General features: G+C 54.0%; 6 protein-coding genes across 6 annotated transcripts; 3 read left to right on the forward strand and 3 right to left on the reverse strand.

Annotated features, from left to right (window-relative positions):
- Positions 1 to 307: 307 nt before the first annotated feature.
- Positions 308 to 3,037, reverse strand: BU25DRAFT_372813 (IdgA domain-containing protein). The gene is made up of 4 exons (XM_033704023.1): positions 2,858 to 3,037; positions 2,220 to 2,801; positions 1,873 to 2,170; positions 308 to 1,813 (listed from the first exon to the last, which is right to left on the reverse strand). Exons 1-4 carry the CDS (start codon positions 3,030 to 3,032, stop codon positions 430 to 432), a joined length of 2,439 nt encoding a protein of 812 aa, XP_033559339.1. The 5' UTR covers positions 3,033 to 3,037; the 3' UTR covers positions 308 to 429.
- A 120-nt stretch (positions 3,038 to 3,157) lies between these two features.
- On the forward strand, positions 3,158 to 4,842 carry BU25DRAFT_412951 (oligosaccharyltransferase alpha subunit). The gene has a single exon (XM_033706918.1). The coding sequence runs from the start codon at positions 3,225 to 3,227 to the stop codon at positions 4,713 to 4,715; it is 1,491 nt and encodes a 496-aa protein (XP_033559340.1). The 5' UTR covers positions 3,158 to 3,224; the 3' UTR covers positions 4,716 to 4,842.
- Positions 4,843 to 5,701: 859 nt separating this feature from the next.
- BU25DRAFT_346560 (tyrosyl-tRNA synthetase) lies at positions 5,702 to 7,107 on the forward strand (the record flags this gene model as incomplete). Its single annotated transcript, XM_033703106.1, has 2 exons — positions 5,702 to 5,983; positions 6,037 to 7,107. The coding sequence occupies 2 exons, from the start codon at positions 5,702 to 5,704 to the stop codon at positions 7,105 to 7,107; spliced, it is 1,353 nt and encodes a 450-aa protein (XP_033559341.1).
- Positions 7,108 to 7,528: 421 nt separating this feature from the next.
- On the reverse strand, positions 7,529 to 8,323 carry BU25DRAFT_346703 (RmlC-like cupin; the record flags this gene model as incomplete). Its single annotated transcript, XM_033703111.1, has 1 exon — positions 7,529 to 8,323. One exon carries the CDS (start codon positions 8,321 to 8,323, stop codon positions 7,529 to 7,531), a length of 795 nt encoding a protein of 264 aa, XP_033559342.1.
- Positions 8,324 to 9,439: 1,116 nt separating this feature from the next.
- Positions 9,440 to 10,324, reverse strand: BU25DRAFT_346511 (uncharacterized protein; the record flags this gene model as incomplete). The annotated part of the gene is made up of 1 exon (XM_033703103.1): positions 9,440 to 10,324. The coding sequence occupies one exon, from the start codon at positions 10,322 to 10,324 to the stop codon at positions 9,440 to 9,442; it is 885 nt and encodes a 294-aa protein (XP_033559343.1).
- Positions 10,325 to 11,396: 1,072 nt separating this feature from the next.
- On the forward strand, positions 11,397 to 15,667 carry BU25DRAFT_372824 (Coatomer, alpha subunit). The gene is made up of 8 exons (XM_033704024.1): positions 11,397 to 11,575; positions 11,626 to 11,675; positions 11,725 to 11,856; positions 11,910 to 12,058; positions 12,106 to 12,135; positions 12,182 to 12,190; positions 12,242 to 14,970; positions 15,021 to 15,667. Exons 1-8 carry the CDS (start codon positions 11,546 to 11,548, stop codon positions 15,555 to 15,557), a joined length of 3,666 nt encoding a protein of 1,221 aa, XP_033559344.1. The 5' UTR covers positions 11,397 to 11,545; the 3' UTR covers positions 15,558 to 15,667.
- The last annotated feature ends 367 nt before the right edge of the window (positions 15,668 to 16,034 follow it).

A 16,034-nucleotide genomic window follows, 5' to 3' on the forward strand; every position in this document is an offset into this window, starting at 1 on the left:
GCGGCGACACGGCTCGAAAGTCTTAGGTTCGTTATACCCTTCGTGAGTACGGACGTCAACGCTGACTTGTAGTAGCCAAAACGAGTCAGCCCACGTTCAAGGATTGCTTGAACGCTTGCGGCGCCCTTGTAGCATGCCATAGCGTGGATTATCATGTTTCGAAGAAGCTCTGTTATAGTAAGTACTTCGTAGTGGACTCACAGATCAGACCTAACGTTTTGGAATAGTCGGCCAGCACCATGGTGAGCCGGAGCATATCTCTCCAAGCTGGGCGTCGGCATACGCACTCGGTTGTTCATGCGCGTGTGACAGGAAGAGCTGCTGTACGCCTACGACACCGCAGATTGCGGGGCTGAAGGATGAGTTGTAGAGAGACAGAGCTTCCGGTGCTATGTGATGTGCTGTAGATTCGAGGACATAGTCGCAACGTCAAAAGTCATCCACTTCTTCGAGTATCAACCCGTGCAACTTACATTCCTGCAACCTCTCCACAGCCCCCTTTAAGCTCCTCAATTCAGGGCTCACACTCTCACGACTCCGCAGGCTCAGACTCGCAGCCCTTTGAGCGAAGGCTACGACATCCTGAACCTTCTTCCCCTTTGCCAGGCCTACAGCCAAAGCCCCACAAAACGTATCCCCAATCCCATTAACACTTACCACCTCCTCCGGGCTCAACACCTTCTCCACTGGAAACAGTCTCACATATAACCCGCCCACTCCCGCCTTCACATCCCCATTATTATTGCGCGCTAAAATGTATTGCCTTTCTGCATCATCGTGCAGTTCCGGGGCGTCGAAGCAGAGCAGCTTTGTCATTAGCACGCCCTGGGGACCGAGTTTTGTCAGGATGGTAGGGAAGAAGGGCAGGAGCTTTATCGCTTGTTGTGGGATTCCTGCGTCTACTAGCTTGCTGCTTGTCACCATGGCTAATGGCACGCGCAGACCTGTTGATGGAATACCTAGGGCGTCGATGACAGCGAACCACGATGGTGTGTCGAAGAGACCCTTCGTGTGGGCGTGTTCGTGGAGCGCGATGAGTTCGTGGTTGTTCGGGGTTATGATACTGGCAAGGGGATTGGGATATGTCAATATCGTTTGTGAGTCGCCGGGGAAGATGCGCAGTGCTTTCGCGGTGGAGACGGGCTCAAAGATGGTCGTTGTTGATGCGGCATGGGCGGCTGAGAGCCAGGTGCGGAGTGCGGGAGAAGACCAATTGGCGTCTGCTACAAAGACCCTGGGTTTTGTTGTGGGGTTGGCGAAGAGAGTGGCGGACAAGGAGGAGGTTAGACTTTGGGGGATGGTTTCGAGGATTGACATGTCGGCCATGGCGAGTGCGAGGTCTTTGTTTGCGTTGTTGACAGCGACGTATTGAGCTGTTCGTGCTGGAGCGGGCAGGGTTTCGATACCGGATATGTGCATGCCTTCGTCTTCTAGCTGGCTGACTGCTGCGCGACCGCTGAGGTCGTTTCCGACTGCGCTGTAGAGACGCACGGAGGAGCCAAGGAGATGTGCGGCTTTAGCAATATTGTGAGCTACGCCCCCTAAGCTCTGGCTGATCTCTGCTGGGTTGGAAGTATGAGGCAGCGGGTCGACCTGGCTTGAAGCGTTGGCGAACGGAGCGTAGTCACATGAGAAGTCGACTGCAAGTGCACCTGCAACAGCAATATCGACAGGTGCAGCAGCATCAGAGACAAGAGGTGATGTAAAGACAGGAGTTGCAGGTGGTGTGGGTATCGATGGTGTTGCATTGGTAAGCACTTCCTTCGCAGCAGTGGTGCTTAGTTGCACTGGAGTGAAGTAGGAAGAGTTACGTCTACATACTTACAATCAGCGCCAGTTTCTACGATTTAGCAGCAAGAGTGTCTGGCTCACCCTTGGGCTCCATCTCGCTTTGTTTCCAGGATTGACAACTCGCGGGCAACGATGGCAGCCCTCCTTACGTTGGACTCAATCAGCGCTCTATTGGCCGGGATGGATTTGCCTTTGGTAAGCTCCTTAATCTTTGCCAGGACGAAAGGTGTATTATCCTTGCCGGACGCGCCTTGGGCATTGGCTTGCTTGAGGGCTTCCTCGATGACGACGTCCATCTCTTCCTTTGGAATGGCAGCTTCAACTGGGACGGGATTGGCAAAGAGCAGACCAGACCGGATTCGCATATCATGTTGTGCGTCTAGGTGGTATCAATATACGTAGCGTATAGGGAGGGTCGAGGTACTTACGAATGATAGCAGCAGCCTCAATCTCGTCCTGGATGGTTGTTGGGCTCTTGACGCCACTGTCTCTTGACCAAAAGGCCGGGAAGTCTACCTTCCCTTCGCGGCCATCTGCGAAAGTGCCAACACCCACACCCTCAGTCTCCAGATATTCAAGGGTCCGAGGAATATCCAGGAAGCTCTTGCAGCCACTTGAGATCACGGTGACGGGTGTCCTGCCCAGCTCAGTCAAGTCAGCAGAGATATCCATGCTCGACTCTGCACCACGGTGGACTCCACCAAGACCTCCAGTTCCAAAGATCTTGATGCCAGCCAGCTCGGCGAGCAACATTGTGCTTGCAATTGTAGTGCCGCCATTGAAGTTCTTGCCTGTCAATCGCAGTCCACAGACATAGCTCAGGTCTCGCCTGGAAAGCTTCAAGGTCGTCGGCTGGCCAGCAGACTCAGTGAGCCTGATCAACTCCTCTGGGTCCATGCCTACACGTGCAACACCACCTAGAATGCCTATGGTTGCGGGCACACCGCCATTGACTCGGACTACGCTTTCGAGGAGGGATGCGAGGGCTACATTCTCGGGGTATGGGAAGCCTGCACAAAGAATCAACATTCGTACATACAGTTCAATTGACTCTCTTCAATCGCACCATGAGTGTATATCGTCGACTCCAGCGCAACGACGGGCTTCTTCGAGTTCAAAGCTTCTCGCACCTCCTCTGAGACGCGGAAGAAGCCATTGTTGGTCAAGTGGCGCCTTGCCAGTAACGTGCAGCTCTGCTGTGGCAGACGAGGCCTTGGTACAGCTCTGGAAAGGAGTCTCATAGTGTCCTGATGAATATTGCGGGGATCAACCGCGGCGGGTGAGCTTGAGCTATGAGTGCACGGACGCACCTTCCTGAGTGGACACGACGCATCAGCATACGCAACCACAGCGTTTCGTCGCGACAATCCACCTTGACCGTTCCTTCCCACACTGACCTCTCACATGACTGGGTAACTTTGCTGCTACCCAACATGAGGTCGTTTTCTCTTTTCACAAGTGCCATTGCGGCATTGTCGAGCTTCGCAAGCGCCGAATTAAACCTCTCTGAACCGCTGCGGTCGAAGCAGGTGCTTCCCAGCACATTCAAGCCTCCACAGGTCTTCAAGAATGCCCATTTGGTCAGGACTACCAACTTGGACAAAGCTTACCCCAGGGAAACAGTCAATGTCCTCATTGAGAATATCGACTCGAAGCCGCAGTCGGAATACTATGTTCCATTCGACACAAGTTTGTTGTCCAAGGTTGGAGGATTTGAAGTAAGAGACAAGAAGAATGCAGCAGCAGGGACATTCAAAGTCGAAGTTGTCGGCCTCGACCAGGACAGCACAACCGAATTCTACCTTGTCCACCTCCCGGAGCCTTTGGCACCTGGGAAACAGCAGACAATCAGCATCTCCTACTCGGTCCTCTCCTCCCTCAAGCCCGTCCCCTCCGAGCTCGCCCAGACAGCGAAGCAGTACCTCCAATACACCTTCAGCGCCTACACGCCCTCTGCCTACCTCACCGAGAAGCAGCGCACCAAAGTCAAGTTCCCCAACGCCGATGTCACCGACTACACCACCCTCCCCGCCGAGCTCAACGACGAGCAGAAAGCCGACCCCCAAAAGCAGGGCTCGACCTTTACCTACGGTCTCTACGCCAACGTCCCGGCCGGCGCACAGCAGCCCGTGAGCGTGCGCTACGAGTTCACCAAGCCCGTCATACAATCCACACTGCTCGAGCGCGACCTCGAAGTCTCGCACTGGGGCGGCAACCTGGCCACCGAAGAGCGCTACTGGCTCGTCAACGAGGGAGCAGGCCTCAAGAACCACTTCTCCCGTGTCGAGTGGCAGAAGCAGTCGTACATGAACCCGCCCACTTTCGCCCTGAAGGGCCTGAACCTGCCCCTCGCCCCCGGCGCTGTGGACCCCTACTTCACCGATGACATTGGTAACGTCTCCACCTCGCGCTTCCGCCCGGGCAAGAAGGAGAACTTGCTCGAGCTGAAGCCGCGCTACCCCGTTTTCGGCACCTGGAAGTACAGTTTCCGCGTGGGCTGGAACGCAGACCTGTCGAGCTACCTGCGCAAGCTGGCCAAGGGCGACACCTACGTTCTCAAGGTGCCATTCCTCGAGGGCCCCCGCGCTGTCGAGGGTATCTCGTACGGTCGTGTGAGCCTCCGTGTCATCCTGCCCGAGGGTGCGACGAATGTCAACTTCCAGACCACAGTGCCTGTTGTCGAGAACTCGACGAGCCTGCACAAGACGTTCATGGATACTGTTGGCCGTACGACGCTGACTTTGACTGTGATCAATTTGGTCGATGATTTCAGGGACAGGGACCTGATTGTCACATATGATTACCCCTGGACTGCGGGATACAGGAAGCCTGCCGTCATCACCCTGGGCGCATTTGTTGTGTTCGCTTTTACATGGGCGGTTGGCAGCATTGACACATCGATTGGCAAGAAGAAGTCCGCGTAATGAAATGACGAAGTTGTGAAGAGGTTGAAGAAGAAAGAGAAGAATCCTATCGAAGTAGACGTATGGCTGTGCAAAAATCTGGCATCAGTGGCAGGTACTCTATATCCTGTTTCTGTTAGCAAGCATGTAGAACAATGAGATGATTCTTAGGTTTCACAAATTCCTCACCTCGACGAACCTTTCTCGCCATATTGTCAGTACAACGAATCGGCACAGGATACGCTTGCTTAATACCAAGCTTCTCAGTTCGAAGGCGTCATTGAAGATCAAAAGATAGTAACAGTGAGTCAAGGTGTCCACGGATGCGTCTATCCAGAACTACTCTGTGTGCGACGTGCTTTCCAGTACTCATATCAATGTAGTACCTCTTGCCCTCATCATCGTATAGGAAAGCACAGCGACACTTCTTACCTCTACAGGAGTAAGAGGACCGCCTGCTGCTAGCTTTCTGGGCTGTATGGGTGCCCAGTTACCAGGCAGTGCCGCATCTGCCCACCGACTTCTGCTGAGCTCGTTTCCACGCTGAGCATGCAGGAGTATCGGAAAAATCGTGAGCGGCTGAAGCATTACTGCGGCGCAGTACACCTGGGCAGGAAGGATCGTGCTTCCTGAAGCCCGTTTGAACTTATACTTCTGTCTTCTGATAAACGTGAGATCTCGACCAGTCATTGAATATCGAGTGGAGATATTCTAAATAGTCAAAAGAGGTGAAGTTTGGTGTGGTTGTGCGGAGGTTGTGAATTGTGGTCGCGACCAGCCAACCGGAGGCGCAGGAGACCCAATTTTAGCCTGACTGTGTTGTCGACTCATTTCAGCTCCGCCGCAACAACCACAATCCTACAGCTGAGCTTGGTCCTGCGCAGTCATATACTGCCGTCCTTGCTCTTACCTTCCCAACCTCACTCTGATTGAATTCACACAGACATCAAGTCTTGCAATATTTCAATTGACACAGTAGCTGTCATTAACCCCTCTAATACCCCACCATGGCCGACTCGATCAAGGACGAAATCGCAACTATCGAGAAGAAGATTGAAGAGCTTCAGGCACAACTAGTTAATGCTAAGGCGAGATTACAAAAGAGCCAGAATGAATCAGCGGCAAGCGACGAATCGGCGAAGATGTCGCCCGAAGAGAAGTTGGACCTCATCAAGGTCAACTTGAAGGAGGTGCTGAACCCAGAGATCATGGAGGCAGCGCTCAAGGAGGGCAGACCACTCAAGGTCTACTGGGGAACTGCTACAACAGGCAGGCCGCACTGCGGATACGTGAGTCTAGTGACGCTTGTTTTCCAGCGTCATAGTAGCTAACAGAATTGCAGTTCGTACCTATCCTCAAGCTGGCTCAGTTCCTCGCCGCAGGGTGTCACGTCAAGATTCTCCTCGCCGATATCCACGGCTTCCTCGACAATTTGAAGGCACCTATCGAGCTCGTCAAATTCCGTGCCGAATACTACCGCTTCACTATCACCGCACTCCTTAAAGCCGTCAACGTCCCCATCGACCGCCTCGAGTTCGTCCTGGGCTCGTCCTACGAGCTGAAGCCAGACTACATGATGGATGTGCTCCGTCTGGCCTCCATCACCTCTGAGCACGATGCAAAGCGCGCTGGCGCCGAAGTCGTCAAACAAACCGACAACGCACCTCTATCCGGCCTGCTCTACCCGCTCATGCAAGCCCTCGATGAGCAGTACCTGGACGTCGACATGCAATTCGGTGGTGTAGACCAGCGCAAGATCTTCGCCCTCGCCAAAGACATCCTCCCCAAGATCGGTTACAAAGAGCGCGCCCACTGCATGAACCCCATGGTTCCTGGTCTACAAGGCGGCAAGATGAGCGCCTCGGACCCCGACTCCAAGATCGACGTTCTCGACAATGAAGACATTGTTAAGCGCAAACTCAAGAAAGCGCACGCCGCTCCCAAGGTTGTCGAGGACAACGGTATTCTCTCCTTCGTCGAGTACGTCCTTCTTCCTGCATCTTACCTCCGTCACGGCACACCGAAGTTCGTTGTCCCCCGCCGCGACGCCGAGCCCCTCGAGTACACCACCATCGCCCAAATGCACGAAGACTACAAGGCGGACATCCTGTCCCCACAAACCCTCAAGCCGGCTGTCGTCGACGCACTCAATGCCCTCCTCAAGCCTGTACAGGAAGAGTTCCAGAGCAGCGCCGAGTGGAAGGAGATTGAGCAGAAGGCTTACCCGCCGCCACCGGCAGAGAAGAAGAAGGAGAAAAAGGTCAAGAATAAGGGCACCTTCCATCCTGGCGCGAAGAAGGTCGAGGCCAAGCCAGATGGGCACGTCGAGGGCGCAGATAAGGCCAAGGTCGACGTTGGCACCGAGGGCGTGAGGGAGGCGATTGAGAACTTGACCCTCGAGGAGAAGAAGTAAGAGTTGATATCCCAGAAGCATAGCATACATGAATAGACGACTGTCACGGCAAACAATGTTCGAACATGCAATGATGATCGATGAGTGTATCGAGGTCAAGACATATGAACGCTGTCGATTCCAAGTCCCCCATATCTGGGTGTGTCGACCGATGTGAGAGCAAGAAACAGATTTCGGATTTATGCTTCTATTGTCTGACATTCAAGGGTAGAAGGATTTCGAAAGGTGCATCTGGTCAGCGTTATTCATGTTGAGGTAGCCAGATCCCAAAAGACAAGTTTGTATTATATAGTAAGGAGCGTCATGAGTGTAAAAATGAACAACGCCAACGCCGTCGCCATGCAGAATCGAGCAGATCCATCGCGCTCGCACCATTTCACCAACCGTCTGCCGTCCCCCTGCCACCTACTGCTTCGTGCACTTAGTACTGCTTACTGCACCTCGCAAGACAAACATCCACATCCTGCGCCAAATTGGCCGGAATGTACTTCCTGAACTCCTCAATGTTCTTCCCATCAATCGTCTTCGGGAAGCCCAGCGTAGCATTAACAACTCCCGCATTCAGCGCAAAGAAGTTCTGCGCGATCTGGCTTGTCCCCGGATCCTCGCTGTTCAGCGCAGCAACGAATGTCGCCTTTTGGCAATTGTCGTTGAATTGGAAATGGATGCTTCCCTGCGGAAACACGGTGCCTTCAAACTTGTTCAAAGTGCCGGCGATTTCGGGGTTTTGACCGGCACCGACGAGCCCGTTTTCGAGGACGTATCCAAACTTGAGATTGGCGCCGTCGACGAGGGTCAGAAACTCGGTCGCGCGGGGGTGCACATGCGGCGTGTTGATGCCACAGGGCTCGAGGAAGCCGAGCGTTGTGCTTATTCCGAGGCCGGTGAGGATCGGGAAGGTTTCGATGTTGGCGGCTTTTGTTGCGCCGCCTGTTGCGTTGGGGGCTGGAATCGCGTTGTTGAAGGAGAAGACGGTGAGTTTTCGAAGGGCGTCGCCGGTGAGTAGGGTGTCGCCTTGGCCTGAAACGAGGAGACGTTGGAAGCGTTTGATGGCCGTTGGTGCGCTGAAGAGGTCGCGGAAGAGCTGGGATTGGTCGGCTGTGGGTGCTGGAGGTGCTGCTGCGGTGCTAGTCGAGGAGGGCATGCTCTGGGGCAGGGCCTGGACTGAGCCGAAGGCCGCCGCAGCGAGGATAACAAACTTGGTGAGGCTGATCATTCTGATGACGATGATTCGAAAAAACCCAGAAAGAAGATAGGAAATGAAAAGGAAATAAGAGAAATGAGACTGAAGTATGGTTTGTTGGTTGTAAGTAAGGAGATGATCGATAGTATGGGGCTCCTCCACGACACCTTTATACAACCATACCTCAAGTCACCAGATCTAAATTGCTGATGGTGTTCAGAGCGGATGTTGGTAATCCGGGTGATGCTGATAGTGCATGGCTGAGTAGTGCAGGGCTGAGTAGAGCAGCAACGTGCTCCATAGCTAAGCAGAACTTAATTCAGTGACAGGTGAGATTTGTTTAGAAGACCTTACGGCACAGCAAGCGATTGGCTTTGATAGAAAAGCTTCGTAAGTGTTTCTTTCGCCAGCCACTCATCGAGGCGGCTGCTGATGGGCGGAGCGTAGCGCAGGCTGGATTGCAGCGGGAGATGTGCTAGCCGTAAGACATCTTCGGCGCTGCTTTGGCGGTTTTTTACCACGTGCAGATAGATAGCACGATACAACCTGTTTGAGAGAATGACTGTGAGATGCCAACTTCCAGCTCAAGTCAATTGTTGCGATGCGGTGAACCAGCAGACTGTTGCTTACGCTATCAGTCAGAATGGCTAACTCTCAAGTCCTCTTCACATGACGGTCTGGGCTCCAGACTATGTTAGAAATTGCTTCAGTGTCCTCGAGCTAGCTACCTGTACTTGTTTTGATGTTGCGGCGTATAATTAGTGTTCATTGTTAAGTAGAGGTAAGTGTTGGTGTTGAAGCCGTGGCCACCCAGCTGTAACCCACGCCCCCAGGGCTTAGCTCCAGGGCTTGTCAGCAGGCCGCACCAGAAATAGATGCCTAGGACTCAGGTGCAGGACACCAACCAAATTCCCATCAACTCGATCCTTCGTCGGAAGCCTGCGTATCCGAAATCGGTGCACTGCACAAAGCCTCAAGATGAAGCTGGGGGTTGGTGAGGAAAGAGCAAGTAAATTGGTATGTTACGAAAGGGGTAATCGCTGCGCTAAGAAACAACAAACAAACAAACAGACACCTATTCGCCGCAAGCCTGCTCGCTGATACAGGCTGCAAACCGACAGAAGCCATCCATATGTGCTACAGAGAAAGTTACTCTGAATCATTTTCGACCTCCATGGTCTCGTAAGCCCCTCGCCAGAAAGGGAGTTCATCTAGTGTGAACGCGTCATCACTGGGGATCGATGGCGGGCCTTTGGTGTGTTTCACGACTCCCTCCTCTGGTTCTTCCACTTCCTCGATGTTATTGGTATTCGGGAATCCCTTGTCCTCGAAGATGAGGGAGCCTCGCCTGTCACACGGTCCAGGTCCACGCAACTTGCGGCGCAGACGGCGCGCCTCGGGTTTGTTATCGTCTTGGGGATCATCGTCAGAGTAGCTGCTGTCGCCTTCGACACTCTGACTGTGGGTACGTTTGAAGACTCCCGCGCTCCATCTCTTCTTCTTGTGCACGTATCTGCGCTCTTTGGCCTCCTCGTCGGTGGAGCCTTCCGAGACATGCAGTTCTCTCAACTGGTCCATGACCCCGGTGGCTTCTAGTGCAGCGGCGCTTATGTCGCTCTTCGCGTCCTCGCAATGGTCTGGCTGCACGACTTCCAGGTTTTCATCTTCGCTTTCATCGCTGTCGACCTCCTCAAGTTCAAAGTCGGCCTCCTCTACCCGTCGCATGGGTCTCTCGTCCTCGTCCTCGCTTTCTTCTTCCGAGCTCTCTTCATATTCGGTTTCTTGAGGAGTTGTGCCGGCATACGCATGTCCGGAGACGCTAGAGGGCCGCGAGGATCGCTCGATCGACTGCGCTCGCGTGAATCGAAACTGGTTCTGTCCAATGGGCGTGAACTCCAACGGTGGAGTGTGTAGCGGTTTGGAAGCACCCATACGCTTGTACAATGGTGGCGTGTGGTTTACTCGAGAGAGGAAACGAGGCGGGCCGTGGATGCTCGATGCAGTAGGCGGCGGGGTTGGACAACCGTGAAGCATCTCGAAGTTTGGTGGGTGTTCGTGTGTCGCCATATGGGTTGGGCAGGTGGTGTTGTTCACCGGTGATGGTGGTTGCGTCAGGCTGGCGGGCCAATTGCGACAGCGTACGTATCAATGATCTGCTCACTCGATCTTTGCTGATCTTATGGTATGCAAGGCCGGCGGACGTGTCTTGTTCTTGAGATTCGGAAGAAGGATTGTGCGGACAGTATCATTCTGGAGAAGGGTTGGGAGAGCGTGACTGGAGGGTTGAGCGGCGAGTTGCAGACGGACTGGTGGAAGGCTTCACAGGTCAGACCCTGCTTATCGTGCAGGGAGAATGAGGAGTGCTACAGGCAGCAATGCAGGACGGGTAGCTCGCAGACAGTGAGAGCCACAGAGCGCAGGTCAGTAGGGGAAACAAAGTGTGTGCGGCGGTGGTCGAATGGGATAGTCGAATGAAAAAATAAGGATTGGAGGAGGCGGGCCTGGGGTGGTACAATTCCCTAATGCCTGAGATTGTGTGGGACGTCGCCAATTATCACCTGCGTTTCAGCAATGAGCTGTTCGGCCGCGGTTCTTTGCAGGCGGGTCTGCGTGCAGAAGTGCTTTCCTACCGTGACTCTACTCGGTGGCCGCGATATGTGTTCACGAGCAATTAGTTCCCACGAGGCCTCGCACAATCTTACCTTGCGTCAAGGCCCAACCAGCCCAACGAATGACGGCGGCGCTCAGTATTGCAGCACGCATGGTTCTCTGGGTAGTGCTGGCCAGCTGGCAGCGGGAGAGCATTGGCGGGGCAGGCATGCATAAGAACATGCATACATATTCAACCGAGCGCACGCAGCGGAGCAGAAATTGAGCGGGCCTCGGGGCGATGCGGCTCTGCTTAGGGGGAGAACGACGAGACTTGAAGTCGACTAGCCCTGATATGAGCCTCAGGCGTCAATGATTCGCCTGCAAACGACGGATGTAGTAGACGTCACGTGAAGCGCTTTTGGTGGGGTTAGTTCTTTGGTGTTGCGAGGTGGCCCATGCACGACTCGCTATTCCGTTGCGTGGCAGGGACAGATTGAACCTCTGGCCAGAGCAGCTTGCGGCGGAGGCAGCAGAGCGTGAACCATTCGCAACATCGTGTTTCTTTTTGTTCTTCATACGCCATCCCACTTCCAATACCACCGTCTCTTGCATTGAAGCTGCTCAGCGTGTTACTGAAGCTGCGGCTTCGCCCTCAATTCCACCATGGCTTCTTCCCCGAGCATGTTGACCAAGGTATGCAGCTATACATGTATGCGCTCTTGCACATATCTGACCCTGCACAGTTCGAATCCAAGTCCTCGAGGGCTAAGGGTATTGCCTTCCACCCCAAGAGGTACCTGCATGCGCTCCGACTGCCATCTTCCTGCGCTGACCGCCCTTAGACCCTGGATTCTTGTGTCGCTGCACTCCTCCACCATCCAGCTATGGGACTACCGCATGGGAACCCTGATCGACCGCTTCGAAGAACACGACGGGCCGGTTCGCGGCGTTGACTTCCACAAGACCCAGCCATTGTGAGCATTAGAGAGCGCTGAATTCGATTGCGCGGCATACTGAGATGGAGCAGATTCGTATCTGGTGGCGACGACTACAAGATCAAGGTCTGGTCGTACCAGACTCGACGATGTCTGTTCACTCTGAGCGGTCATCTGGACTATGTCAGAACCGTCTTCTTCCACCACGAGCTACCATGGATCATCAGTAGTTCAGACGATCGTAAGCGCACACCGCAGCTGCGCCGAGGACATACTGACAGGAAGCAGAAACCATCCGTATCTGGAACTGGCAGAACCGTACGTTATCTCAGCTCTCCCTGTAGACCACTGCTAACATGTGTAGGCTCCCTCAGTAAGTCGCTGTTGTTGAATCCCCCCGCGAAGCCTACCTAACCCGTCCAAGTCTGCACCATGACCGGCCACAACCACTACACAATGTGCGCGCAGTTCCACCCGAAAGAAGACCTCGTCGTCTCCGCCTCGCTCGACCAGTCCGTTCGTGTTTGGGATATCTCTGGGTTGAGGAAGAAGCACTCTGCGCCAACATCCATGTCGTTCGAGGACCAGATGGCCCGCTCGAATCAGAACCAGGCGGACATGTTTGGAAACACAGACGCGGTCGTCAAGTTCGTTCTTGAGGGCCACGACCGAGGTGTGAACTGGGTCGCGTTCCACCCTACACTACCATTGATTGTTTCCGCTGGTGACGATCGCCTGGTCAAGCTGTGGAGAATGTCGGAGACAAAAGCCTGGGAAGTCGACACTTGCAGAGGGCATTTCCAGAACGCTTCGGCGTGTTTGTTTCACCCACACCAGGACCTGATCCTGTCAGTAGGCGAAGACAAGACCATCCGGGTATGGGATCTTAACAGGAGAACATCCGTCCAGTCTTTCAAGAGGGAGAACGACCGTTTCTGGGTTATTGCGGCGCATCCGGAGATCAACCTTTTCGCTGCTGGTCACGACAACGGTGTCATGGTGTTCAAGTTGGAGCGGGAGCGCCCTGCGTCTGCGGTCTACCAGAACAACCTCTTCTACATAACCAAGGAGAAGCACGTTCGGTCATACGACTTCCAGAAGAACCTCGAATCGCCTTCCATGCTCTCCCTCAAGAAGCTCGGTAGCCCATGGACACCGCCGCGAACTTTGTCCTACAACCCTGCCGAACGTTCGATTCTGGTCACATCGCCTGCAGACAGCGGTACATACGAACTGATCAGTCTTCCACGCGATGCCTCGGGAGCAGTGGAGCCTACTGACACGAAGCGTGGCTCAGGAAACTCGGCGGTCTTCGTGGCGAGGAACAGGTTCGCAGTCTTCAACCAAGCTAACCAGCAGATCGATATCAAGGACCTCACCAACTCGACGACAAAGACTATTAAGCCCCCGCATGGCACGACTGACATCTACTTCGGCGGTACTGGTAACTTGCTTCTCATCACCCCTACCACTGTTGTGTTGTACGATATCCAGGCCAAGAAGAACCTTGCGGAGCTTGCTGTGGCCGGCGTCAAATATGTTGTCTGGTCTTCAGATGGGCTACACGTTGCTCTTCTAAGCAAGCACAACGTCACAATTGCCACCAAAAACCTCGACCAGGTCAGCACGCTGCATGAGACGATTCGCATCAAGAGCGCTACCTGGGACGATACCGGCGTACTTCTCTACTCGACATTGAACCACATCAAGTACAGCTTGATGAACGGCGACAACGGTATCGTTCGAACTCTGGAGCACACCGTCTATCTCGTCAGAGTCAAGGGCCGCAACATCTACTGCTTGGACAGAGCCGCGAAGCCCAAGGTCCTCCAGATCGACCCCACGGAGTACCGTTTCAAACTCGCCCTTGTCAAGCGGAACTACGATGAGATGCTTAACATCATCAAGACATCTAGTCTCGTCGGTCAAAGCATCATTTCGTACCTGCAAAAGAAGGGTTACCCTGAGATTGCGCTTCAGTTTGTTCAGGATCCCCAAACACGCTTTGAGCTCGCTATTGAATGTGGCAACCTCGAGGTTGCGGTGGAGATGGCGAAGCAGCTTGACCGACCGAAGCTTTGGCAGCGACTCAGCACCGAGGCTCTCGCGCACGGGAACCATCAAATAGTGGAGATGACATACCAGAAGCTGCGGAACTTCGATAAGCTGTCGTTCTTGTACCTTACAACAGGCGACCAGGAGAAGTTGAAGCGTATGGCCAAAATTGCCGAACACCGTGGAGACATGACCGCACGTTTCCAGAACGCGCTTTACCTGGGCGATGTTCAGAACAGGATCGAGATGTTCCAAGAGATTGATCTTTACCCGTTGGCTTATGCTACTGCGAAGGCTCACGGCCTTGATGAGCAAGCGCAATCGATACTCGAAGCAGCTGGCGTCACAGAAGACCAGATCAGCGTACCCTCGATAGGCAACCCTCTTGAGCCGCCAAAGCCGATTGTCCCTACCTTCAAAGCGAACTGGCCCACGCGTGCAGCATCCTCGAGCGTCTTTGAAAAGGCTCTTGCTGGCGAGATTGAGGGTGTTGGCGATGAGGAGCCAGCGGCCAATGGATATGGTAACGAGGACCTGCTCGGTGAACCAGAAGCTGCTGGTGCGACTGCCGAGCTTGGCGGTGATGACGAAGAGGAAGATGTTGGCGGCTGGGACATGGGAGACGATGGTGATGTCGAGGCGGAAGACGACTTCGTCGAGGTCGAGGGCGCTGACGCAGGTGCTGGCAGCAGCGAGGCTGATCTGTGGGCACGCAACTCGCCGCTGGCGGCAGATCACATTGCTGCAGGGTCTTTTGAAACTGCTATGCAGTTGTTGAACAGGCAAGTTGGCGCTGTCAACTTTGCTCCTCTCGAGGATCGCTTCCAGGAGATCTACCAGGCGACACGAACTTTCCTTCCTGCTACACCCAACATGCCTTCTCTCGTCAACTACGTACGGAGAACGGTTACCGAGACAGACTCGCGAAAGATCCTGCCCATCATCCCACGGAATCTCGAGTCCATTCTATCATCTGACTTGGCAGCTGGCAAGCAAGCATTGCTCAAGAACCAGCTTCCTGACGGTGTCGCTGCTTTCAAGAGGTTACTGCACCTCTTGGTCGTCAATGTTGTCGCATCGCAAGCAGAGCTCACCGAGGTACGTTTCCAAACTGCGCTACAAATGTGATCATGCTAATACGGCGTCAGGCGAAGAAGGCGATTCACACCGCTGCTCAATACACACTTGCCATGTCCATCGAGCTCGAGCGCCGCGCACTCACTAAGGGTGCCACTGACATCTCTGGCCTCTCAGACGAAGACAAGAAGCGTGCTCTGGAACTGTCCGCCTACTTCACCGTTCCTGAGCTTGAGGGAGCCCACAAGTCGCTTCCTCTTTCTGCAGCCATGAACTTCGCCCACAAGAACAAGCAGCTCAACACCGCGCTAAACTTCGCCAACGCTCTGCTCGACAGGACCGGCAACGCGAAGATGAAGGAGTCCGCCAAGCGTGTAAAGACCGTTGCTGAGAGGAACCCCGCAGACGGAATCGAAATCGACTTTGACCAATTCGCCGACTTCGAAATTTGCGCTGCTAGCCACACACCCATCTACGGTGGCAACCCCTCGGTTGCCTGTCCTTACGATGGCTCGAAGTACCACGGCAAATACAAGGGCACCGTGTGCAAGATTTGCGAGGTCTGCCAGGTTGGTGCTCCCGCAAGTGGCCTGAGGCTTGTTGGTTGAATGATGATGGGTTTGGAGTCTTAGCATTGCTTACGGTTAGGGTTGAGAGTTGCGGCAGCGTTATGAGGACGATAGATGTAGCGAGCCCTTGCGGTCAACAACAAAATGCGAAACGTTATAATGTTCAATCCGCCAGTACGACACATTGGCATGCCGTGGATTCGAAAACTTCTTACAGCCAAGTTCTTCAGGCTGGAGGCAGCTTCACAGGTAAGATGATGAGGCGAGCCAGTCACGAAGTTGCGTTTATTCAAGACTACTTTGTGTACGACGCTCTTTCCTGATTTCATATCGACGTACTACCTCTTGCCCTCTTTTATGTCAAGGAGGACAGTGCGACACCTACGCACTTCCTGCCTGTATCCTCACACAGATCGAAAGAACACACGTCACAAGACACAGCGATGCACGTGCTGAGCGATTCACCCATCGATCTGGACCGTCACTGGTCGATGGGCCATTACCAGGTGCGCCGAG

Source organism: Macroventuria anomochaeta (assembly GCF_010093625.1).
Source record: "Macroventuria anomochaeta strain CBS 525.71 unplaced genomic scaffold BU25scaffold_27, whole genome shotgun sequence".
Lineage (NCBI taxonomy): Eukaryota > Fungi > Ascomycota > Dothideomycetes > Pleosporales > Didymellaceae > Macroventuria > Macroventuria anomochaeta.

Excerpts from the sequence above, each read along its gene's own strand:
- BU25DRAFT_372813 (XM_033704023.1), bottom strand. The coding sequence starts at position 3,032 with ATGAGACTCCTTTCCAGAGCTGTACCAAGGCCTCGTCTGCCACAGCAG. Across the intron at positions 2,171-2,219 it reads TGAGGCTGCTGCTATCATTC|ACGCACAACATGATATGCGA; the intron begins GTAAGTACCTCG and ends GATACCACCTAG. Across the intron at positions 1,814-1,872 it reads AAGCGAGATGGAGCCCAAGG|ACGTAACTCTTCCTACTTCA; the intron begins GTGAGCCAGACA and ends GTAAGTATGTAG.
- BU25DRAFT_412951 (XM_033706918.1), top strand. The coding sequence starts at position 3,225 with ATGAGGTCGTTTTCTCTTTTCACAAGTGCCATTGCGGCATTGTCGAGC.
- BU25DRAFT_372824 (XM_033704024.1), top strand. The coding sequence starts at position 11,546 with ATGGCTTCTTCCCCGAGCATGTTGACCAAG. Across the intron at positions 11,857-11,909 it reads TTCCACAAGACCCAGCCATT|ATTCGTATCTGGTGGCGACG; the intron begins GTGAGCATTAGA and ends GAGATGGAGCAG. Across the intron at positions 14,971-15,020 it reads CGCAAGCAGAGCTCACCGAG|GCGAAGAAGGCGATTCACAC; the intron begins GTACGTTTCCAA and ends ATACGGCGTCAG.